This window comes from Equus quagga, chromosome 8 (genome assembly GCF_021613505.1).
Source record: "Equus quagga isolate Etosha38 chromosome 8, UCLA_HA_Equagga_1.0, whole genome shotgun sequence".
Classification (NCBI taxonomy): domain Eukaryota; kingdom Metazoa; phylum Chordata; class Mammalia; order Perissodactyla; family Equidae; genus Equus; species Equus quagga.
The window spans coordinates 51,713,681-51,740,090 of record NC_060274.1 but is presented as its reverse complement, the minus strand read 5'-3'; the positions used below and the strand labels follow the sequence as shown (position 1 = coordinate 51,740,090).

Below are 26,410 nucleotides of genomic sequence, written 5' to 3'. Positions count from 1 at the left end.
TAGAATTTATGAATCATATATAAGGAATTTCTTCAGCTGTTTATGTCCTCATTATTGATTTGAAAACCCAAGTATTTGTTATAACAATTGTATAATCATGTGGTCATTTGTATTCTAAGAATTTATTGTTTCCTTTTCAGCGCCTGGCTTTGGAAGCAGAGAAAGTACAAGCAGCCCACCAGTGGAGGGAGGATTTTGCAGTAAGGAAACTTTTTAACCACTTGATTTAAGTAGATTGACATTTTGTGTTTGGATACTTATAATTACATTAAAATATTTTTTAGTGATGGAATCTTATGGTGTTATGGGACTAAAACACAGCTACACTTTAGTGCTTTAAAAAAATTGCTTCTGAGTAATTAGGGCCAATTAAGTTAGTCAAAATTTTCTTGCTTATGTTCCATATTAAAAAAAAAGTCCCTTGAAATGTTCTCCCATATTCAAAGGTATTTATAAAGTTAATTACATTAAAAAGTAGTATTAAATTTTAATATCTGAATAATTTTTGTAGATGTGAATATACTAGTTAAAAAATAAGGTGCATTTAACAACTTTGAGTTTGTAAGAAGCAATGTGTTTATTGTAATCACCTTGATGGTGGGTTATATAATTAAAGTGAGAATAAATGTATTAAACCTCTTAAAATTTAATTTGCTCCACTTTAGCTAAAATTAATATTTCATCTACTCTGGCTTACTTTTAGCAATGCCAGCTGATACTAGGTTTTGCATGTATTTTTTGATAAACTTGTTTTGGTGCTCCAAGAGTCGTTGAGTAAATTATACAAATAGCAGAAATTCTCCTTGCGATGAGTGCTATCTGTCTGTTTGTCTGTCTATCTATCTATCTATCTGTCTATCTATCTTCTTACAACCAAGGGGCACAGTGAAGAAGTCTGTCCTTAATAGTCAGTTAAACTACTTCTGTTACATTTTTGAAGTATTTCATTTATACAATGAAAATCTCTTTAGTTTCTGATCACAGGAAAAGTTCAGGCAACTCATTTTGGGGATGTTAAACTCTACCTCACCTCCCTCATTTAAAATAGGATTAGAGTATAAGAGACATCTTGGTTGTGCTGTTTGATTGTCTTTGAATGTTTTGCAAAACAAAAATCTCAGATGTGAAGGTAAGAAAATTCTGCCTCAATAGAATGCTAAAGTAAGGATTAGGAATTAATACTTTGATTTTACGTTTATATGATTGTATTGTATATCAAAGGAAAATACACTAAATGATATATCATTCACTTATATGATAATGATTAGTTTTCCATGCTTGACACTTCTGATATTATTTATTTTTACTATCTTTTCTACTTAATTTATATTTCTTAAACAGTCTACAAACTAGAGACTCTGTTTGACTACTGTTAATTTGTTTCATTCTTTCAGTAAATTGATCATATTGCCTCAGTTGTTGGTGTCATGTAAGTACTGGCTTGGTACACACTGTTTGTCGTAGGTAGGTTAAGAAAGGTCAATTGATCCTCCATAATGTATAATGAAAAATCAGTGATTAACTTAAAAACACAAGCTTCTTGAGTACTGAGGACAAATTGTAGTCTCATTGAGTGGAGGGGTTTACGATGTAGTTAGTTGGTTTTAGATGAAAGGAAAGTAAACTGGAATGCTTTTGTTTCTTGCATACACAGAAAGCAGCCAAACTAATTTGTCCAAATATATATCCTTTGACTAATATTAAATGGAAATTGCTCTTTCCCCCCCAATTTAGAGGTATCATAATAAAAGCATGTCAAGTCATAATAGGTATAAAGCTGGACCATGTCTTCTGCCTAGTATTGGTGTAGTGCAGGTAGTGCTGTTTTAGTTTAAATCTTTGTAATTCTGAGAAATGAAAAGATTATTAAGTTCACACAAATCAGTTTCTGTAATATATAGATTTCATTGCTGTTCAAAAAGCTTTTCTTTGCATTAGATGAATTTAGTAATATCTCAGGTAGTCTATTAGTTGTATGTCTTTTTCAGTTTTCTAGGGAGAAATAATGTTTACCACAGTAACTTGGCAAGTAAGGATATAGTAATGCCTTTTAGATCATTGGCATTGTTTTATTTAATTATTATGTTATTGCTTTCTGGATGTTGTTTCCTTTCCCAGATGTATTGTAAACTTTTTTGATATTGGGCTCATTAACACTAAATTAACACTTCAGCAATGATTTATTTCTCCTTCCAGAAGTAATGGAGATTGTCCTTGTAGATGAGACAAAAACTCACAGTATGTGTTAACTATTACCATATTTTATTGAATTGAAGCCGTCGTCAATGTAAGACACCCTATCATTTATGTATTGCTAAGAAAGAAAAAAATGAAGCCAATTAAATTATGATGAACCAACAATTTTAAGCTGTATTCTTATCTGTCAGATTTCAAAATATGAAAAAAATTTACCTTGAAATGTAACCCCTATTATCTACTCTCTCAGTGCCTATATCCAGACAGAAGCACTGCTGGGAAGTCATACAAATGGACAGATCAGTCTCACAGTGACACAAAAGCCATTACTAAACCTTATGTGCTTAAATAGAACATAAAAGGTTTACGCAGTAAGTGTTAGGAGTTCTTAGCAAATAGTGGTCACCATGTGGGAGAATTCTTGAACATCAAGTTCTGTTCTTGATTTCCCCCTAGATTACCTCACAATTTATTTAGGAGCCGTGAACATATTGACTGATATCAAAAGAGATGATTAAAAGGTATACAAGTTAGGTTACTTTAGAGCCCTGTCAACTCACTTCCTGAGTACCCTTTTTGAAGGACTCTGAGTAGTGTTCACAGGACACATATCTGTCACAGTTTGCACACTAAGAATTGATGTTTTCCGTATCTTACCTTATCAGCCATACGTAAAGTCTTTACAATAGCTCTTTCCTTTGAAATACTGTGAGATGGTAGAACACTGAGATAGCAGTGATTTTATGTTTGAGAATAGAATCTGATTGGAGATTGCCTAACCTTCAGACTCAAGTAAGTAAATAGCGAAAATAAAAAACTTTCTCCCCTTTTCCTTCTTTTCCCTGATAAGCTAGTTGGCTCTTCAGTTCATGTTTATCGCAAAGTTAAACAAATCCTTCAAGGCCATAGTACAAATCAAACTCAAACTGTGGTTGGAAATTAGAAATTATCAACATTAAATATCTCCTTATTTTGTGAGACCACACAAAACAATTGCAAATTTTATCAGTATTTTAACCAACTATTTAAAAATGTTTAATTTGAAATTAAATGCTACCATATTCCAAAAGGCGTCCTCCTTTTAAATTTTATAATCTGTTTATCTTTTAAGGTATTTTAACTGTTTGCATCAGTGCAGTGATTCCTTAATGCCACCCTTTAATAATTTAACACTAAGATGATTTAGAAGGCAAAAATAATTTCCTAAAAAGTACATTAACATTTCAAAAAGAAATATAATATTCTGATTCTTCCCTCAAGTGTAAGTAGACAAGTTTCATTAGTATTACTTAGGCAGAATGTTGATTAACATTCCCTACTGTGTAATATAGAGAAATCTCATGAACAACAAGAACAAAAGGGAAAGCACTAAAATGCTGGCAGGAAGAAAGGGCTCACGTAATTCACGCTCTTCCTCAGCCCCACTCAATGCCCGCTGAATGTAGAATTGAGGGAAGAAAGGGCATACACTCTAAATGGATTAAGATGTATGCGATCATGCATTTACAAGTTCAAACCAATATTTGTATATGAGCTATGTCTACCAGCTACCTTTCAGGTCTCTGTGCCACTTATGGATATTAAAGGCGGCATTTCATGTCACTTATGATGGACAAATTACTTTATTAAGGGCAGGTGGGAGAAGGAAAAAAGAGCTTGAAAAACTAATTGTTCTGTGTGAAACAATTGCTATTATTTCTACCGAAGAGATGTTTTCCAATTGCATTTGAAATCTCATTTGATTGCTTGCAATGGTTGGCTAACTAAAGCAATTTTGTTTCTAACTAAGTGTGCAATATTAATTGTACTTACACATGTATAAACATAAGGGGTGTCTAATTTGTATTTTAATAAGTAGGATCTGTATGTATGGCTTATTAGTATCAGCTTGTTACTATGCAGACTGAGTACAGACATCTAGAAATTGGCCAGTAAATAAAATATTTGAAGTGTGTTTTTTGGCTTCAGCTTCACAGAGAAACTAAATTAGAAGGTGAAAATTTTTCTGGTGAAGTTGAATGTTATTTAGTATCAATCAGACTAATTAAGTTCTCCTAATTTAGCTTTATTTTTATATATTCTTCAAAAAATCACTTTGCTCAAATGATATTTTGAAATGTGGCTTTAAAAGTTATAATAGTTAGGGGCCGGCCCAGTGGTGTAGCGTTTAAGCTTGAACGCTTTGCTTTGGTGACCCAGGGTTCCCGGGTTCGAATCCCAGGTGTGGATCTATGCACTGCTTGTCAAGCCATGCTGTGGCAGGTGTCCCACATATAAAATAGAGGAAGATGGGCATGAATGTTAGCTCAGGGCCAATCTTCCTCAGAAAAAAAAAAAAAGAGGAGGTTTGGCAGTAGATGTTAGCTCAGAGCTAATCTTCCTCAAAAAGAGAAAGTTGTAATATTTAAAACTTCGTGTTTATATGAATTAAATTAATAGGTGCTGCCATTATGTATTTAATTATTGCATCTACCCTATTCATTCCATGAAATTGCATCACTTCTGCTGATTGCAACACAGACAATTGTGAATATGTAAACCATAAAAAAATTCTATATTTATTTTGGTTACAATATATAAAGATAAACACTCTTCTAAATTATAATTTGGTGTAGGTTTTGGATATGAAAGAGCCGGCTTTTTTTATTTTTTAAATTAGCACCTGAGCTAACATTGGTTGCCCATATTGTTTTTCCTCTTCTTCTTCTCCACAAAGCCCCCTTGTGCATAGTTGCATATTCTAGTTGTGAGTGCCTCTGATTGTGCTATGTGGGACGCCACCTCAGTATGGCCTGATGAGCAGTGCCATGTCCATGCCCAGGATCCGAACCCGTGAAACCCTGGGCCACCGAAGGGAAACACACGAACTTAACCACTCAGCCGTGGGACCGGCACCAAAGAGCTGACTTTTTTAGGAATTAAAAGTGGGAGAGTGGTGTTCTGTGTTAATGAATAAATGAATAAATTTAATCGATCACCATAATGATTTTAGGCTCTGGCTGGATTTAGTCTTTCTTAGTTTCTACTTTTGGTTGAATTGCCCTTTTGGAATTAAGAGCTTGCATATTTTAATGTGTTTTTACTACACTTCTACAGTGCAGGGAAACAGTTTTTTCTACTGCTTTTCTTTTGAGACTCGTCAATCTATTCTCATTATCCAGATAGATGAAAAGAAGCCACAATGCAAAATTGATTTACCCCCAAATTGTGGGAAAGCAATTTTACGGAAAGAGTCATGCAAATTTATGGTGCTTCACTCTTTTTACTTATGCATATATAGAAATGCCCAAGGTGAGAGCATTATAACACAGCAAAGTAGAAAATAATAACCATGGTCTTTAAATTGTTGGTTATTCTGGATGATAACACCTATCTTTTGTTTCTTATATTGAAAAATAGTATCAGCAAAAATATTTATCCTTTAACTACCTAGCCAATAACATTGGTTTTATTTTTAATATTTTCTGATTAATCTTCTTGACCTCTTTTTCTATTATTTCTGTTAAAGCCAAGGTCACATGATAGTACAGTAGAACTGCCTAAACTAAAACATCACGCTGATATGTCCTGAGATAATGCAAATTTAGGTCTAAATGGTGCTGGGTAAATTTCTTTCTTTCTTTTTTGCCCCCCTCACAGGAAGGGAGAGAGAAGTTGGAAAGGACATGCATCTCTGACTTAGGAAACGGGAGGTGGATGGAGGGTCTCTGTATTTTTCAAGACCAATCTGTGCCTCAATATCCTGGGAGTGAGCTGATGAAAACATTGCTGAACTATTGGGAGATTCCTGAATTTGCTGCCAAGATACTAAAAATTCTAACCATGCAGAGCACCTAGAATCATCCTCATTGATATTTAAGCTAGGGTTGATTACTGCCACCACCTGGCGCCAGATTGCAGCTGTTATAAGAGAATTTTTGAACTTGGAGATTTTGTTAACCACTCTATAACTTGAGCTGCATTTTATTAAAATTTTTGGACACTTATTTGCATTAAGGTGAGAGTTTACTGCATTAATTTCTCAACTACAAGAGAATTAGAAAGTTGAAGAAAAATGTATAAGCATTGCAAGTCATTGCAATTTACATATAATGCATAGTCTACAAAGATTTGCTCCATAAACTTCCATCCATTTCATTTCCTTATTTAGAAATCTTCAGTGACTTTCCATTTGGCATAAATGGTATAGCAGGCCTTCATTATCTGACTCCATTGTACCTTTCCTAACTTTTCTATTACATCTCCCCAGCAGCTATTCCCATTCTCCTGAAATTCTAAGCCCCAAACAGAGTAAACTACTTGGCATTTCCTTAAGATGATATTCTCTCCTTCATCTTCAGACCTTTTGACAATCTCTGCCTATAAATCTCTCCTCTCTCTCCCCAATTTTTTCTTGGCTTTGATCCACCAATCTTGGATTTGTTGTCTGTTTTATATAGTCTCTTAATGCCCAATATATATTCCTATTCCAGTAAGTGCTCACTGTATGATTTTCCTTTCTCCACGTTTTTCCCAGCACTAAACCATAAACTTCCTAGGGATAAGAACTATGGCTATTGCGTTACCTAGAAAACTGTAGTCCAGTGCAGTGCATTACAGACAGTAGCCTATACGTAATTTTTTGATTAAGAAATAATTACTCAGGGGCTGACCAGGTGGTGCAGCGGTTAAGTTTGCACGTTCTGCTTCTCTGTGGCCCCGGGCTTCGCTGGTTAGGATCCTAGGTGCGGACATGGCACCACTTGGCAAAAGCCATGCTGTGATAGGCGTCCCACATATAAAGTAGAAGAAGATGGGCGTGGATGTTAGCTCAGGGCCAGCCTTCCTCAGCAAAAATTAGCAAAAATTTGTCAATTTTCTTCATCTTTTCAGAGAAGCAGCTCTTAGTTTCATTGAATTTTTTTTTTTTTTGGTTTTTTTTAGTGTCTATTTCATTTATTTCTGCACTGATTATTATTTCTTTCCTTCTACTGATTTGGGACTTTGTTCTTTTTCCAGTTCCTTTAGATGCACTGCTAGATTGTTTGGGATTTTTTTTGTTGTTTGTTGAAGTAGGCCTATATTTCTCTAAACCTCCCTCTTAGAACTTTTTTTTCGTGCATCCCATAGATTTTTGGCATGTTGTATTTTCATTTTCATTTGTCTCCAGCTATTTTTTTATTTTTCCTTTGATGTCTTCATTGACCCAATTGTTGTTCAGTAGCATTGTGTTTAATCTCCATGTATTTGTGGCTTTTCTGATTTTCTTCCTGTAGTTGATTTCTACTTTCACACTATTGTGGTCAGAGAAGATGCTTGGTATTATTTTAATCTTCTTAAATCTATTGAGACTTGTGTTGTGCCCTAATATTAGATCTATCCTGGAGAATGTTCCATGTGTAGTCTGTGGGTTTTGGATGGAATGTTCTTTATATAGTTACTAAGTCCATCTGGTCTAATGTGTCATTTAAGGCCAATATTTCCTTATTGATCTTCTGTTTGGATGATCTAGCCATTGATGTAAGTGGAGTGTTAAAGCCCACTAGTATTTTTGTGTTGCTGTCTATTTCTCCTTTTATGTCTGGTAATAATTGCTTTAGATATTTAGGCGCTCCTACATTGGGTGCATAGATATTTACATCCTCTTATCCTTATGATGTTATATCCTCTTGGTGGATTGTTCCTTTGTTATTATTAAGTGCCCTTCTTTGTCTCTTGTTACAGTTTTTGTTTTAAAGTCTATTTTGTCTGACATAAGTATTGCTACCCCAGCTTTCTTTTCTTTGCCATTTGCATGGAATATCTTTCTCCATCCCTTCACTTTCAGTTTGTGAGTGTTTTTAGGTCTGAAGTGTGTCTCTTGTATGTACCATATGTATAGGTCTTGTTTTTCTATCTAGTCAGCCAGCCTATGTGTTTTTATTGGAGCATTTAGTCCGTTGACATTTAAAGGAGCTATTTATAAGTATGTACTTACTGTCATTTTGTTACTTTTTTCTGGGTGTTTTAGTAGCTGTCTGTTCCTTTCTTCTTCTCTTGCTCTCTTCCCTGGTGGTTTCTTCTCTTTCTTTAGTGTTGGGTTTGCTTTCCTTTCTCTTAGCTTTTTGTGTATTTCTTATAGGTTTCTGATCTGTGGTTCTCATGAGGTTCATACATAATAACCTATGTATATGGCAATCTATATTCAGTTGATGGCCTCTTTAGTTTGACATCTTTCTTAAAGCTCTGCTGTTTTACTCCCCTCCTCCCACATTTTATATTTTTGATATCATATCTAACCTCTTTGTGTGTGTGTGTGTGTGTGTGTATCCATTACCCTCTTATCATGGAAATAGGTAATTTTAGTACTTTTGTCTTTTGATCTTCATATTATCTTCATTGATCTGCTACCTTTACTGCGTTTTTGCCTTTACCAGTGACTTTATTGCCTTTATTTTTCTTAATTTGCTTATTCTTCTTTGTGGTCTTCTGTTTCCCACTTCAATAAATCTCTTTAGCATTTCTTATAAAACTGGTTTCTTGGTGATAAACTCCTTTAATTTTTACTTGCTAGGAAACTCTTTATCTCTCTTTACATTCTGAATGATAACCTTGCTGGGTAGAGTATTCTTGGCTGTAGGTTGTTTCTTTTCAGCACTTTAAATATATTGTGCCATTCCCTTCTAGCCTGGGGTTTTGGCTGAGAAGTCAGCTGATAGCCTTATGGGGTTTCCTTTATATGTAACTTGTTGCCTTTCTCTTCTGTCTTTTAGGATTCTCTCGTTATCTTTAATCCTTAACAGTTTAATTGTAATTTGTCTTCGTGTGGGCCTCTTTGGGTTTATCTTGTTTGATTCTCTCTGTGCTTCCTGTACCTGGATGTCTGCTTACTTCCCTAAGTTAAAAAGTTTTTATCTATTATTTCTTCAAATAGATTCTCTGCCCCTTTATCTCTCTCTTTTCCTTTGGGACATATATAATATGGATGTTAGTGCACTTGGTGTTGTCCCAGAGATGACTGTCCTCGTTCTTTCTAATGTTTTTTTTTCTTTTATCTGTTCAGCTTGGGTGACTTCTTCTAGTCTTTTTCCAGCTCTCAGATCTGTTCTTCTGTATCATTTACTCTGCTATTGAGTCCCTCTAGTGAATTTTTTATTTCTAGTATTTTATTCTTCATTTTTAATTGGTTCTTTTTTATATTTTCCAATTCTTTGTTGAAGTTCTCACTGAGTTTATCCATTCTTCTCCTGAGATCAGTGAGCATACTTATAACTCTTAGTTTGTTCTGTTGGCCAGGTAGATTGTTTGTCTCTGTTTCGTTTAGTTCTCTTTCTGGGATTTTGTCCTTTTCCCTTACTTGGGATGTGTTCCCCTGTCTCCTCATTTTGCCACTTTCTCTGTGCTTATATATATGTATTAGGTACGTCAGCTACATCTCCTGATCTTTTAGAGTGGCCTTTCGTGAGACATGCCTTATGAAGCCCAGCAGTGTGCTTCCCTCTTGTCACCACTTCCAAATGTTCCAAGAGTGACCCCTGTGTGGGCTATGTGTGTTCTTCTGTTGTTGCATGGTTGCTGTTGCTGCAGGTGCAGGGAGGCTAGACTATCCCCACTGGCCAGCTGGTTGTAGTACCCAGCTGCATGTGGCTGCTATGGTCACTTCAGTCATCTTTTTGGGCATGAGGAGCCCCAGCATAGTTGACTACAAGGTCTAATAGCACATTCCAGTTGCAGTTTTTGTTAAGTAAGTAGGCCCCCAACATGGCTGGTTGCTAGGCTCAGGTGCTTACAGTTGCTGCAGGCCTTCAACCTGCAAGATTATCATGTGCTCGCTTCAGACTGCACCTGAATGGGATTGACCCCAGGCATGGGAGGACCCAGTTGTTTCAGGCTTTGGATAGTGGGGCCCAACCCTTGTGTGGCTGTTTGAGAAACACAAGTCTGCTACTGCTCACAGGGCCCACCACCTGCAGGGACACACACCCTGTCAATACTGCCCTGCTCCATGCCAATGCCCCGACCCACTGAAGCAGACCCTGTAGCCCCACTGCAGAGGCCCCACACATTCCACCAACACAGGCCCACTGCTCACCCATGCCCTGCCCTGCAGTGGCAGACCCACTCACCTGGCTGCAGAGTTCTCAACACCCCACCTATGTGGGCCTACAAGTTTCCCAAGGTCTTACTGTTGGGTGGGCCCAGTCCCTAGGGGAGGCAGCCTGCCCTGGCTGAGCTGGAATAAATTGGTGCTCGAGTGGGTGGGGCATACCCTGGGCTAACAGGCCAAGGGAAGAACTCCAATGATTTCTACCAGCGTCTGTGTGAGCACGCCTGTACTAAGTCACAATAATGGCTGCCACCAATATCTCAGCACCTGGGGAGGTCTCACTTCTCACTGAGATGCACCCAGAGCCCAACAGGTGAGTCTCTTTGCACCAAAGGACTGTGCACTGTCCTTTCTGGTGATTTTAGGTTGCTTTCTGAAAGAGGTAAATTTGTGTGTGGGCCCTTTAAGTGCATGCACTTTTTTCCTCTTATGTCTGATAGATTTTCTCAACATATTCCCTGTTGTAGTTAATAGCCGGCAAAGCCAGATATTATGACACTTTTCTCAGTTGTGCTGAGTCCAAAACCTCCTTACTGTGGTAATGCTCCCTGGCTCAGATCCACCATTCCTCCAGGCAAGGCTCTGTATGCTAGGACTGCTCCTTGCCAGTCATGAAGTGTCATGGCTCAAAGGTGACTTTTTTCTCTCCAAAAAGGAATTTCTGCCTCTTCCACCTCAGTCAGCACTGTCACTTGTTGTGGGGGTTCTTTTCATCCTATTTTCAATTCTCTCTCAGGGGTAATTGTTCCAAGAATAGTTGTAAATTTGTTGTGTCCATGTAAGGAGGTGAATTCAGAGTCAGCCTACACCACCGTCTTGACACCATCTCCCATTTTATGTTATTTTAGTGCACCACTTACTATTTCCTTTTCTTCAAGAATTTTCTTCTATTACTTTTCAGGAAATCCCACTTTCCTGGTTTTTCTACTTTCTAACTATCTATTTCTTCTCAATCTCCTTTTTAGTACCTCTTTCTTTATAGTAGTTCTAATGTTGTCTAAATTTAGGGCACTGTCTTAGCCCTCTTGCATTTAATGCACGTACTTTCTGCTAGGACATCGCATCCATTTTGTTGAATGTAAGTATAATTCCACCCAAATTTCTTTTCTGAGCTTTAGGCTTATTTATCTACCTGATCACTTGCTCTTTCCATTTAGCTATCTCACACACATGCCACTAACATGCCCAGATGAATTATTCTTTACATTATTTTATCCCCTAAATCTTGACCATCTGCTGATTTCCCCTTCCCAAATGATATCAATTCTCCTCAGTTAATCTACCCCAAATTAAGGAGTAATACTTGATTTCTGCCTATGCCATAACCCCTCATATAATTCATGTATAAATTCTGTCGATTCCAACTGCAAATATATCATGCAGCCATTCATTTCTCTTCATCTCCACTGCCCACATCTTTGTTTAAGCCATCCACATCCTGCAGGCAGAATAATCTTGCAATTATTAATCAAACTTTGGATCAGAGAATGTCCTCTGTTGTCCTATGGTATCCACAGATTTGTTGTACAAAATTGCAGTGACCCAACATATATATAATTAAATAAGATTTTAGGCTGTCAATTAAATGGAAGAGAATGATAAGACTTATTTTTATTATAGACAATTTTATAAGATAATGGAAAACTTAGCTTTTTATATCCTTCTACCACAAACATTTGAGGACCAACTAAGATGAGCAACTTGTAAAATTTTTAAACCAATATGTTAGCCAAATATCAGAACACAGTAGTGTAGGTAATAGAAGCCTGAATTTAGAAAGCAATGTGCTGCATTTCTGAAAGTGCCCATGAAAAATATGCCTTTGTAGCAGCAACAACAATAAAATCCAGACAGCACAAGTAACAACTAGATGGGAAAAAAACAGCAAAATATTACTTTTAGCCAAAATTAATCATACAAAAATGTGGTTTTATATGAATTTAAATCTTAAATATTTGAATTCAAACATTAAAATAGTAATTGCAAAATGCCCACTTCTGCTGCATCAGAAGGCATATTATGGTCTGAGAAAAGGTAATCAAGACAGCTTATAATTGCTGAATGTTGTAGAAAATCAGTTATCATGACATTTTACTATTGTGTGCTGTGGGATATATTATATGTTAGTTAAATTTTATACCAAAAATTTATTCCACTGTAACAATTATAAAATTGTTACATTGCAAAACTGCTTTACTTTGTTTTAGTGTTTCATCACTGTGTGGACAGTTCTCCTGGGGATTTTACAAGAATCACCTGGATGCCTTTTTTTCAAAGTCCACCTTTATATCCCCTCCCCAAGGGTCTCAGTGACTTTCTATGGAGCTGAAGACGAGGAGAATGCTTCTCTAGTGAGCCACTATAATAACTGATGGGAATATGGTTTATCTTTCATGTGTTTTAAGACTGAAGAAATCTTGACAACCACTAACTGGAGAGCTTATTGATTATGCAAATAAAAATGATGGGTCTAAGTGCAGTTCTAAAGCTTAGAAATAAGGGATTGAATGGTAATAGATTTGATATACAATTGAAAATTATAATAAGCATTCGAAGCTCAAAATAATCTAGTTGGATTTAGTTAATACCAAAACAGCGGTAATAATAATAATCAGGCTTGCTCAATCACTTTCTTTCTGAAAGAATAATGACTTGTTTGTGTAAAAATATTTCAATATCATTAATTTACAAATTCAAGAGACATAGATAACTACAAAAGGAAAGTTAAAGTCTTCCTTAATCTCTACAACTAGTTATATTTCTTGTTTACATCTAGTAAGCATCATGATGTTCAGTTTATCTGTTTATCTTTTTTTCATGAATTTTTTCATGACATACACAAAAACATCATAGATCTGTAGTGATATATAATGAACAGAATGTACAAACTTGTAAGCAGAAAGTGCATTCTATTGTTAATAAATCAACATGTTTTTGTTTCCTCTTCCCTCCCTCCTACATCTTCAAATCTTATTAAATTATTATTTTTACATGAAGATTTGTCTTATAACCATAATTCCCACAATTTTAAATCCTGGTTCTATATTTTGATGGGTTAAATGCTATCAGCAGAACGTCTATGATATCTCCTCCATTACTGATCTTATTTGTTTTCTTTTTTTTCTCTTTAAATTCTTATTTCAATTGAATGGATTTTCTTGTCAGTGTTTTCATCAAGAGCTGTGGGATGCTCTAATCCCTGAGTTCTTGACTGATTCAGAATATCTGTGCATTTCATTTTGGACTTGAAAAAACCTTGGCTAAGTATTCATTTCTTTTTACTAAAAGTTTTGGAACATTTCTTCACTTTCTTCTATTGGTAGTGGCTATCAAGAATCTGAAGCCAATCTGATTCTAGCCCCTGTACCCTATCCTGAATTGACTTGAGTTTTTTTACCGATTCCATAATGATATGTTCTTTATTCTTAAACTTGGACTAGGAATGATACATCTTATTGTTGGTTGTTTGATGTCTTTGTATTAAAAGTTTAATTTTATTTCCAAGATGTTTACTTTTAGCATATTTTTGTATAGTTTTTTATGCTCTCTTCTCCACTAATACCACTTAAATTGGATAATATCATTTTCTGTTTTCCATAACCTGGTATCCTCTCCATTATAGTCTTTTTTAAACATCTTTGCTTTTTTACATTTAATTTGGTGTGATTTCCTGAAGCGTATCTTGAATGATCTTCTTTTGACATGCATCTGTGCTTTTGTTCTTTTCATGTGGCTTTCTTATCTAGATAATCTCTTTTGCATCTCCCATTTTTTTCTGTGTTCTGGCAGCTTCTTTGCCAACTTATATTGGTTTATAATCTCATCTTTTGTACTCTTTTATGTTTTATTTTCTTTCATTATTTTCCTGGCTGTCTTTCCTATTTTAAAGAATAGGTCTACCCATCAACTGATAAATGGATAAAGAAGGTATGATATATTATACAATGGAATACTACTCAGCCATAAAAAAGACAAAATTGTCCCATTTGCAACAATATGGATGGAGCTTGAGAGTATTATGCTCAGTGAAATAAGCCAGGCAGAGAAAGATAAACACCATCTCATTTCCCTCATATGTGGAAGATAAACAAACACATGGATAAAGAGAAAAGATTATTGATTACCTGAGGAGAAACAGGTGAAGGGGGTGAGCAAAAGGGGTAAAGGGGCACATATGTATGGTGACAGATCAAAACTAGACTATTGCTGGTGAGCATGATGCAGTCTATACAAAAACTGATATATAATCATGTACACCTGAAATTACACAATGTTATAAACCCATTTGACCTCAATAAAATAATTGAAAGCAAACAAAAAAAGAATAGATCTATAATTTCTCTGAGACTGTAAAGAACCGTGCGTCTTAATTCTTTCTTTTATTTTAGGATTTCATGTCTTTAGTTTAGTTTTCCTTTTTTCCTTCTCCTTTCCAAAAAATGGCTATGTGTGTGTTCCTGAATCTCTGAATAAACTAATGATTTTATGGAAGATGATGAGGGAAAGTTAAGAAAAGAGAGAATCCAAGGAAAGTTTAGGGCTTCCACTAAGGCGAATAGTCTCAACTATCTTCCAAAATATGCTCTTTCCTTTGCACATTTCCAGTCAGTTTTTAATGTTCAAAAAGTTTGTAAGACTTATGGTAAAAACAATTAAGCCATGGCTTTTCTTGCAGCAATATGATGACTGCTGTTTCTCTTTATTACTGGGTTTTATTTCCTTTTTATGTTTTCAGCTGGAACTTATTAAGTAAAAATAGAAAACTGCAGGTAGTAGAATTAATTGCATTTTCAAAGCCAAAATAGGGAATGGCCAACATAAATGTTCCTGAAAATATATATATCTAAATTATCTCCTAGATATCAGCTGGATATTATAAATTCCACTTTGAAAATTATTAGAAAGTATGATGAAGAAAAGAAAGCATAATGTCAACTAGTACAAAGATATAGAAAGCAGAAAATAAACACCCTGATGTTTGAACAGATACCCAAATATTACCATTTGCACATGAGTATTATTTACAGAGTATAGTGTGCTTCTGATTCCATGTCATTCAATAGAATATTTTGTTGTCTAATTTTAAGTCTAAAATTACTTTTAAGCCATGAAGCACATCAAAAAAATATTATATTTAGAAGGGGCATATTCTAATATATAGGCTTACCAACCAAGCTGCCAGAAAGAGTTTGATTATTTCCTTTGTGTTATTTTTTGCTGATTATTTAATCTGTAAACAACAGTTTCACCATCATTAAAATAAAAGTAGTATTGGTACCAAGAGCACAGAGTTACTCTGATACTTAATTAAAATTATGCATGGAATCCTTTGGTGAGTAGAATCGAGCTTAAATAAAAGAAATATGAATAATATCACATTATGGAGACATTGATTCGATTCAATGTTGGTTAAACAAATATAATTGAAATTTTATTAGCAGTCAAATTTAGGCTTTCTCTTTTGAGGAAGATTAGCCCTGAGCTAACATCTGCTGCCAATCCTCCTCTTTTTGCCAAGGAAGACTGGCCCTGAGCTAACATCTGTGCTCATTTTCCTCTGTTTCCACAGTGTGGCTTGACAAGTGGTGCATAGGTCCGCACCCAGGATCCGGGCCGTGGAAGCGGAGTGTGGAAACTTAACAGCTGCTCCACTAGGCTGGCCCCCCTAATTTAGTTTTGTTTTCGTTTCTTAAACTTGGGCTTGCGTTCCTCCTGCCTGCTTTCCTTTCCTGGAATCTGCAAGGTGTACAACAACCTGCCATCATCCAACACCTTTCACATATACATTATCACATACATAATCAATACATTTCATTGAGATTGATTATACATGCAAATGTACTCTTTGAAACATGTTTTTAAAGATTTCCAAAACAAATAACTGTGAAATGTTAAATAATGAGGGTAGTGAAGAATCAAAATATTCATTTTGGTAAGTTATATTCTTACTTTGAGCAAAAACATATATATGTATATTTTCAGCACAGCTATTTTAAGCTCTTAAAACATCCTGAAACATTTCTGCACGCCTAGTGTTTGTACAAATGTTGGAGTCCCATTACCTTACAGCTGACAACTGGTAAAATCTAATACATTTTACAGTTGCACACTTTTATGTGAGTGTATTAATCGTGTTTATGTTCTGTGAGTTTTTGGTTTTGAAATAATGAGCAGTAGTTACACTCAGGAGAGAATAGATTCCAGAATCCAAGTTGTAATAAATCTAAAATATATGTATGATAGTTCTACTGTTAAATTCTTTTTTCATAATCTGTGTGCTGAGTGACAGTGACCAAATCATATATTCAAGATTTCAGCCTATTTCTTTGGCTATAAGGGAAATGAAACTACTTTACAGAGAATATCAATGTTTCTGTTATTTTAATATCATAGATGTTAATCCTGAGGCTTCCTAGAAGTTTGTCTAGTTTTTACAGGGTTTTCTTTGAAATTATTATTCATGAAGTTATTTTATTAATTTGATAACTTAGATTTTAATCTCAAAAGTTTCTTCTGTCTCGCAGGCTTTTACTTCTAAATTCTGATTCATCGTTAGTTACTAGTTGTTGTTGCAAGGGGGAATGGTGGAGGCTGTGAATAATTTTATTCCATAAATGTTTAATCACATTGTCTGTCATTTTCAACAAACTTTATTTTCTTATCTGAATGAGCACAGAATAACCACCAAGAGGATGTTGTGGAACTTTAAACATTGGATTCTCTGGCATGGGGGCTTTGTCTGGCCTACTTGCTCTTGGTTCCTTTTTCAGTAATCTCAAATGTCAAGGATAGTTCATTGATGATTATAAATTGTCTTGAGTCATGCTATATGACTCAGAAAAAAAACAGCAATGGCAAGAAAAGCCAAGGTCTATCTATAAAGCACTACTTGGCCATGTTGAAAGCTTTGTGAATTTAGAATGAGGAAAGGCAATTGTGCTGTCATTCATAGCCTGCCTGAGAGTGCCAAGGAGCCATATCTTTCAACAGCTTTGAAGTTCTTCAGGAGATGTAAAATTCAAGGTTCCTATTGAGCAAATTAAATTCATCAGAATACTTTGATTTGAAAGGGTATCAAACAGTGTGGTGTAGTTTGATAGAGAGTCTATTTAATCCTGTTAATGCTAAGCAGTTTGGGAATGTGGAAACGATAAAATTTAAGCAACTTTCATGATAGATTATAATACATTTACAAATAGAGGCCTTTGAGAAAAAGTTCAAGCACATTTTCATGAAAAAGAGAATCTACTCAGCTTTTCATTTCAAATCCCTCTGCATCTCATTTAAAAAAGAAAGAAAGAAAAAAGAAAAAGAAAAAAAATGTGATTAGTAGCTTGGTTATTAGCTATTACTTGAGATTGTGCATATGAATCTCTCCTTTTTTGGGAGAAAAATGAGTTTATTAACAGTTATACTAAAAGTCGTAGTTCTTTCTCAATTATTTATATACTCTTTAAGAGGTGTAGGTAATGTAAATGGAGAAGATATATAATTTTCTTTTTTAAAAAAAGTAGGGTAGCAGTATATTACTTGGAATTGTAGATTGAAAGTTGATTACACAGAAAATTCGAGAGAACTGATTTCTGAGTTGCTTGCAGATTGATTTCTCAGCTTCTCTCCTGGAAAAGACTGATGTCTGGCAGGAATTTGATTTGAACTGCTCCCCTGCAGCTTTCTCTCTGCCAGGCAGCTGGGTTATAAAGGGTTTCCTATGGGGATACCTGATACCAAAAGTAAAGAGAAGTCAACATCACAAGTAATTAAATAGATACTTCTCTCACTGATTGTCACTAAATTTAAAAGCAAGGTTTATTGAATTACAGCAAAATTGTAGACAATTAAATTGACTGCATCATGTGCCAACCTAGTTTGTGTAAAATTTTTTTTTAAAAATCATGACATTAAGTATTCTGTAATTACATTTGGTGTTAATTTAATATATTAAATCTTGGATATTAGCACCACATCTTTGATGATATAAAAAAGTCATTTGGGGGCCGGCCCCTTGGTGGAGAGGTTGTGTTTGTGCGCTGTGCTTTGGTGTCCCAGGGTTTCCCTGGTTCAGATCCTGGGCATGGACCTGGCATCGTTCATCAGGCTGCGATGAGGAGGCGTCCCACATAGCACAACCAGAAGGACCTACACTTAGAATATACAACTATGTACTGGGGGGCTTTAGGGAGGAGAAGAAGAAAGAAAAAAGACAGTCATTTGTAGTTCTAAATCTGCTTTTTTTTTTTTTTTAGTAGATTGAATGTTCTAAAAATTGAAGGGCGGAACACAATACCAAATGTAATTAATGTATGAACATTGACAGTATCTAAGCAAATATACCATGATGAATACATTTCTAGCCAAACGTAATAGTATTTTGCTGATGGACTTAACTGTATGTCTCCTCAACTTTTAGCTGTCTGTTTTGGCTGCCCTCTAGTGAAATATATTGTGATGAAGATGATAAGTTGTTACACCCTTTCTTCATGCTAATGAAACCTTATTTTCTGTGCCTTTTGACCCTTTGATTGTCATTTTTTTCTTTACATCATCTGCGTTGCACTTGGGCTTACTGACAATAATCAGAGAGATTTGAAGAAGCACAGAGACCAATTTAGAGAAAATTCTAGCTTTGATGAGCTGATTCCTTTTTGCTAATGGCAAAAAATGCCATTTCAGAAGCTCACCCGTAGGGAATGTTGTTATTCAGAAGTTGAGATATTTCGGATTTAATATTCCCATACTAAGGAGGCTTGTTTTATTTAACATTATATTTATTGAAAACCCACAATTTAAAAATATATAGTATACTAGTGTTAGATTAGTAAATGAAAAGAGAATTTTCATTTGCTGTAGAAGAAATTAATGTGAACTTTGGTGGTAGATGGACCTAGATTCAAATTCTATTTTGCTACTCACTATGTAACTTTCAGGAATTAGCTTACCTCCCTGAACCTCCATTTCCTCATCTGTAAATGGTAATAATATACATCTCCTAAATATCAGAGGTGAGCATTGCATGAGATAGTCTAGGTTTCCATACTAAATTATCAATAAATGGACATAATGTTATCATTATTATTGTTTATACCTTGTTTTACTAAAGATGGCTCTACAAAGATCATCTGGCATCCATCTTTTGAATGATATTTTATACTCTGTAAATTCAGTACAGTTCTTTTCTTTTCAGTATTTATGTGAGCATGTATATATGTACGTAATGTATTGTTCTTTGCTCTACCGGGAAGAAATGAGTGCTGATAATCTTAGGTTCTTTATTCTCCTCTCTTTACCTACAAAACTCACACATTTCTTGAGTAAATATTTCAAAAATTTTTGTGCTAGCAAATATAAAGAAACTTGAATGATATTAGACTATTGTATATTGTTTATGTATAAAAATATATGATACTCGTCTTGTATGGAGGTGTATGAAGAAAGAGAGGGAGAAACAGACAGACACATTGACTATTTGAGAATCTGTCTGTGTTTGCTGAGAAAACACCTTAGAATACGTATACCCAATATTTTTTTCAATGTCCTTCAGGCTTTGGTTACAGCAAGAAGCTTCTGGGTCAAGGCAAAAATCTCATTTATCCTTTTTATCAGACAAGGAGAATGATGCTACTATGATTTCCTTTTTTCCCAGTTTGCCAAGAAGCTCCTGACTGTATTTAATGCTTAACTACAGAATTGTAGGTTCTATAATAGTTATCATTTTCCTCCTTTTTTAAACTTTTATTTCTGAAATATTTGTTTTAACTGACCTGTTCAATAGGTGTTTTGTAGTTTGCTCTAAGAATGGAACTGTATAGATGAGTACAATGATGCTTACTGGGGGTTGGTGGATGGAGGAGGAATTTAGAAAAATCTCCATCAGAGCTTCAAATACAACTTTTTTGATATCCTTATACACAATCCAGTTGTAAGTCAATGACTGGTCAATTAAACATCAATAGATGCTCATACAACTATCAATGAAATCTGTGGTTAAAAGTTTTAAGGCACTGGAATTTGTAAAAGTGATGTTTGTCACAAATTTATATTATACATGAGGCAATCTGACGGTCTATTATACCCTTTTCCATAATTTGTCAGTTTTAGATGCTACTATAGATCCAAGAGCCATTTAAATGAAGTTTGGAGAAAAACGGTGAAATGAGCAACTTTCATCTGTGCAACTGAGCAATTGTCTTTTACTTATGGAAATTGGAGTCTAAGTCTGTAATGAATAAACTAAGAGGAAATAAAATCTAAAAAACAAATCCATACTTATTTTATTAAGTGTAATTTATCACATAGTTTTTTCTAGTTTACTTTGTTTTGTTTATACATGACTAGTTTGCCTTTAGATTGGAAATTATAAGGGCCCAGATTTTTTGTTGCAGATAGTCCGGAGTCCTTTTCATGAAGTCCCGAAGAAGCTAAGCTCCTTATCTTCTCACCAAAATAACTGGTGGTACCAGGAAGAACATTACTTAGGTGTCATTTAAAACACTTAATTCAGGGGCTGCCCTGGTGGTGTAGTGGTTAAGTTCGTGCACTCTGCTTCAGCGGTCCAGGGCTCACAGGTTCAGATCCCAGGCCCAGACCTACACACTGCTCATCATGCTACGCTGTGGCAGTATCCCACATACAAAATAGAGGAGGAGTGCCACAGATGTTAGCTCAGCAATAACTTTCCTCAAGCAAAAAGAGGAAGGTTGGCAACAGATGTTAGCCAGGGTCAATATTCCTCACACACAAAAAAATAAATAAAACCCTTAATTCGCAGATTCCACCAAACTGTCAGCCTTTCATATACCTTTAACATCAGGAATGGCCTCTATCTGGGAATGTTGTTCCCTTTGACTTATGTGAGTTTAGAAAGATCACATAGTCTACAGTTTGAATGAAAGTGTGTAACTACCTGGTTGGTCAAGTGATGAGAATCAACCACATGATCTGTGGGATGGTAGATATGATAGCCATCTTTCTTAGGAGTTTTCTCATCAAAAAATAATACACTGCTGCTAAATTATCAATGCAACCATTTTGATGATGCCTTATTGTATTTCAAAATGACGTTTCTTCAACCTTCTATATTTATTAAGATCTTATTTCTTTTTCTGAGCAATCTCTAAGCAATTTCTAAACAATACTAGGCCAATTGCAGAAATGTGAATTTGTGTGTGTGTGTGTGAGGAAGATTGGCCCTGAGGTAACATCTGTTGCCAATCTTCCTCTTTTTGCTTAAGGAAGATTTTTCACTGAGCTAATATCTGTGCCAGTCTTCCTCTATCGGATGTGATATGATGCCACAATGTGGCTTGACGAGCAGTGCTAGGTCCGCACCCAGGATCTGAACCTGGGAACCCCGGGCCACCGAAGCAGAATGCATGAACTTAACCACTATGCCACTGGGTTGGCCCCAAAGAACTGTGATTTTTGTATCATTTAGTTGATGGTGACTGGAAAGGACATTATGTATAGTAATATTTATCAGCTTTGATTGATCATTTTTAGGTTTATCTTGTACTCTGTTGATATATAGTTTGAAAAATTTACTTTCAGAGTACAAAATTTAGGTGATAATTTCACTCGATCAGCTTTCAGTTCACTTGTTCCTCTTGGGTATTTCTAGAGCTGCTATATTTTTACCAAACAAATACCCAATGAAAGTAGCCAAAATATACAACAGATTGGAGGAAAGAACACAGCCTTCTAATTGTGTAGAGAGGAAATTGTGTCTGTAAAGGTTAATTAGCTGCTAATACATCTCTTCATGCTTCTCACCTGGATATTGACTTTGAAATTTCTTGATTCTTTAAATGTAAAATATTTTTCATACTGAGTTTCTTATGCATTAGGAAAGAAGTCAGTATGATCAAAAGATGAGTATGTTGATGTGTTCCTTTGTTCAGTAACACATCTAGAAGAATAGTTTAAAATGTAGACAACTCTATAATTGACTGGGCTTCTCTGCAGTATTTTAGCTCTCCACTGAAGTGACACCAGCCTCTTATGATTGAAACAACTTCATTTAGGCAAGTCCTATTGCTGATCAGTTAATCTTCCCTTTCCCTCAATTTCTTGTTTAAAAACTGAATTTCGTTTTTTATACTTAGCCAAGATATCTTTTTTTTTAATTTTAGGAAATTTTTATTAGATGTTTCCACCTTCTCTTAGTCTATTCTATTTGCATAATTATATCTCTGAAACAGATATATTCTGGATGCTTAAAGAATTGTATATTAAGTAATAAATTATATGTTAAATAATAATCTTGATTGTAATTGTATAAAAGTCATAAAATAATTTTTTTCTTGAGGAAGATTAGCTCTGAGCTAACTACTGCCAATCCTCCTCTTTTTGCTGAGGAAGACTGGCCCTGAGCTAACATCCATGCCCATCTTCCTCCACTTTATATCTGGGACACCTACCACAGCAAGGCTGGCCAAGCTTGCCATGTCTGCACCCAGGATCTGAACCGGCGAACCCCAGGCCACCAAAGTGGAACGTGCGCACTTAACTGCTGAGCCACCAGGCCGGCCCATGAAGTAGTAAAATAATTTGAATACTAGATAATGTATTAATATTGGTTTTATATATATATATATATATATCTTTAAAATTTGCGAAGTTCTTTCAGATAAATTATAGTATTAAATTATCCCTGCAACCCTTTGAAGTTGGAGTTCTTTGCCCAATTGATAAATGAGAGGACAGAACAACTTTGGATAGATGTACTTATTTGTTTGCTGCCATGGGCTAATAAATAGACTACGGAATAGAATTCAGATCTTTTAACTTGTCATTCAGTACATTTTGCAATACATTATTGCATTATGATGCCTCTGCTTCGTACAACTTTGCCTATAATATTTTGAAAATGATGCAAGTTTTATTTAATGCTCTCAAGAAAAAAAATATTTTCTGAAAAGTTATGCATTATGAAAATTAAAATGCATAACTTATAAAGGTATGGAATGAAGCATAGTCCACAGAATTCCCTTTCCCTGACCCTCTTTTTTAAAAATTTGGATGACAGATGAAGTACAGTAAACAATTTAACTAGGACTATGTTGAGAGTCTTTGGATTCCTTGAGAATCTTTGGATTGAGCCTCTCATAAATTAACACTTTAACAATTATGCATGTTTTAGAGACAGGTTATATCTGAATCAGTGAACAGTTTGAATGCAAAAAGATCTTTGAAATATAACTTAATTAAATACAATTACTAAAAGTAGGCTAGTTACGTATAGGCTACTAGGGATTTTGTTTGTTTCCAAGGCAATTATATATTGTTCAGATGGAATGGCATGCTTCTAAAATGTCAGAAATTATTTCATTTATTTCTTCTGCAGTTGCCTTCATTTCTTTGTACTGTTAGCAAAATTATTTTTATAGAGAGGCAGTACAAATTTAAACTGTAATCCATTGCCTATGAAAAAACACTGTAATTTCTACTTTAGTTAAAAACAAATGAATAACATTTCATTGTATTAATGAAAGGTTCATCTAGAGCAGTTAATTTTTGCCATGATGGAGGGATTGTCAGATTGTATTTGGTAAGAATAATGGAATTGATTTAAGCTAGTATGAGGATGTTTCTGTCTCAACACATGCATCCTTAGGACCACAGTTATTATTTTTCAGGGATAAATGAGTATTCTTTGACTTGACTTTTCAAGACATAAAGAAAAATAATGATGGAGAAGTTCTTACACTTTTACTTGCTTCTACAGAAATATGTCAGAGAGATTTCAAATAAAAAAAGAAGTTTTGCCTTTGTTTTTCAGAATCAAAAGATGTCTCTTTAAGTTCTGTTGGGTGTTCACATGAGAAGAGAAAGAAACTAATCAAAAACTCACTGAAAAATATAGATGAACACAGCTAATGTCTCCTCATATGATCTAAAGCAAAATAGTCCCTCAATGGAAACATGGAAATATACAGATGGAAGGATTCTAGAGACCATGTTTGTCAACTAACTCATCATTTTACAGATGAGGATCCAAAGCCTAAGAAAGTCAAACTACTAACTGGTCAATGCTTAAAGTCATTTGTTGATTTAGTCATGTGCTCAGTAAATCTTTCTAAAACACCCACTGTGTACCTATGGTAGATGTTGTTGGTTTCCTGACCTCATCTCCTTGGTACACATACTTTCTTGTAGCTCCCTACTCCAGCCATCTGCACATCTTTGCTTGAGGGCTTTCTCTAGTGGCAGGAATAGGCAGAAGTTAACACTCTGAACCAATGATGACTGGTATGGGTAAACACTACCCTATTCTTCTCATTCTTTGGGCGTAACAATTTTGAGCGATATTCTAGAACATCCCAGTGATTCCCAGAGGAACTGAGGCCTGGTTGCCCACCAGCTCTTTAACACACCTTGTATTGAATTCCTTCTCCTCCGCGTCTCACATCTCCACTCTCCTATTGGTATTTCCCAGGATCACCTCCCAAATAAATTACCTGTGCTTAAATCCTAATTACAATGTCTGCTTCTGGGAACAAAACCTAAGGCAGTGCTAGAAACTCAAAGACCTTGTCTGTAGAGGATAAAAGTACTTAAGCAGGTGATTCAGCAACCTTGTGAGGGAGGCAGGCTTGTTCAGTTGTCATTAGCGTCTAACTTTTGACAGACCTCTGGCTAGGCATTGAGCACAAAGATGATTGAGACATTGTCTCTCCTCACATTGGGCTCAGACACCTGCTAACACAGTATGGTGTGGTAAGTGTAAAGACTAGGGAAGGGAATGTAGCTGGTCTTTCGATCAGGCTTTCACTCATTTGTTCCATACAACCAGTCAGTGAGGTAGCTACAGTTGTTCTCTCTGATTTATGAAGGAGAATAATACCAGAAGGTGCTGTGAGAGACATTAACAGGAGTATCTAACTTTAATTTGAAGTGGGAAAAGTTTTTCACAATTAGGAAAGCTTCCTGGATGTGCAAGTGTAGCCTGGCTTTATTCCAGGGTCCCAATAGGAAGTGTGACACATTCCGCTCTGCTCTAGAACTTCTCCCAAACACATCTTCCCTTTTCACTGTGTTTTCTACCTATAAGAGGAGCCATGTCATATAGATTTTACTCTTACCCCTTTCCTTTAGCTTTTCTTTTGCTCTTCCAACCCAACTCAGGAAATTCTCAGCAATCTTTTTCCTAAGGAAAAGGAACATCCATTGTTCCGTATTCTGAGTTCTTTCTAATTATATTAGACTCATCGTTTGGTCTTCTTAGCTTTGTCTTTCTATATAAAGTTATCCATTTTTGGAATTTATAAATCTACTTTCTACTTTAACAAGCCTGGCTTTTAAGACTATTTCCTGATAGGAACTTAAACCTAATGCAATGTTCGGAATAAACAATGACATATTTGTTTCAGCTGATATCTGTTTTCATCTAGAGTGTGGAAACCCATTGTCTCAATAGTGGGGTGTTGGGATGGAGGAGAGAAGAGGGTGGGATATACAACGAACAAAGTGATTCCATGATACAGGGTTAATGAAATTTTTATCAGTTTATTATTTTCAAAACATGTTGTACCTTGTGCATATCCAAGGAATTTTGTAAATTTTAAATGATACTATATATGTAAATGCCTATCCCATAATGGACACATAATAAACGTCTCTGCCTTTCCCATCCTACATAGCCCCTGGAGTCCAGTGAAAGATGAATTAAATTGATATAGTGATTACCAACTTCTTAACATTCTTTGAAGCTCTGATTTTTGACAGATTATTTTATACTCAGTAATTCATTGACCATAATGTAAGTTTTTATATTTTCTTGAAGTATGATAATTTTCTGAAGTTGATAATGATTAATTTGGAAAGGCAGTGCTAATATTACCATTAGACAATTAACAAGCCTTTATTGCTAGGACATCATATATTGTTATGATCAAGTGCTGTTGACTTTGATCACGAATCAAGAATATCTTTGGGTTGTCTGTTGATAAGAAGCATACAAAGTGAAATATTTTGGTGGATTAAATCTTAATGTTTTAGATGAATCTACCAATATCTTCATTAGAGTAACAGATTAAGGGACATTAAAGAAAATTCCTCAGTATTATAGATGTTTTCATTTCTGGACTGAGTTTCCTGGGAGATTTGGTGGCTGAAGAAAATAATATCTTTATCCTCTCATGTTCTACTTTT

The 26,410-nt window shown here is 35.2% G+C and overlaps 1 protein-coding gene across 5 annotated transcripts in view; it reads left to right on the top strand.

Moving 5' to 3' along the window:
- Positions 1–26,410, top strand: part of CACNA2D1 (calcium voltage-gated channel auxiliary subunit alpha2delta 1) — a 516,254-nt gene that overhangs the window by 275,390 nt on the left and 214,454 nt on the right. For all 5 annotated transcript variants that reach the window (XM_046669483.1, XM_046669485.1, XM_046669484.1 and 2 more), the window contains exon 4: positions 141–200. In XM_046669483.1, the coding sequence (XP_046525439.1) occupies positions 141–200 (60 nt within the window). The remainder of the gene's footprint in view (positions 1–140; positions 201–26,410) is intronic.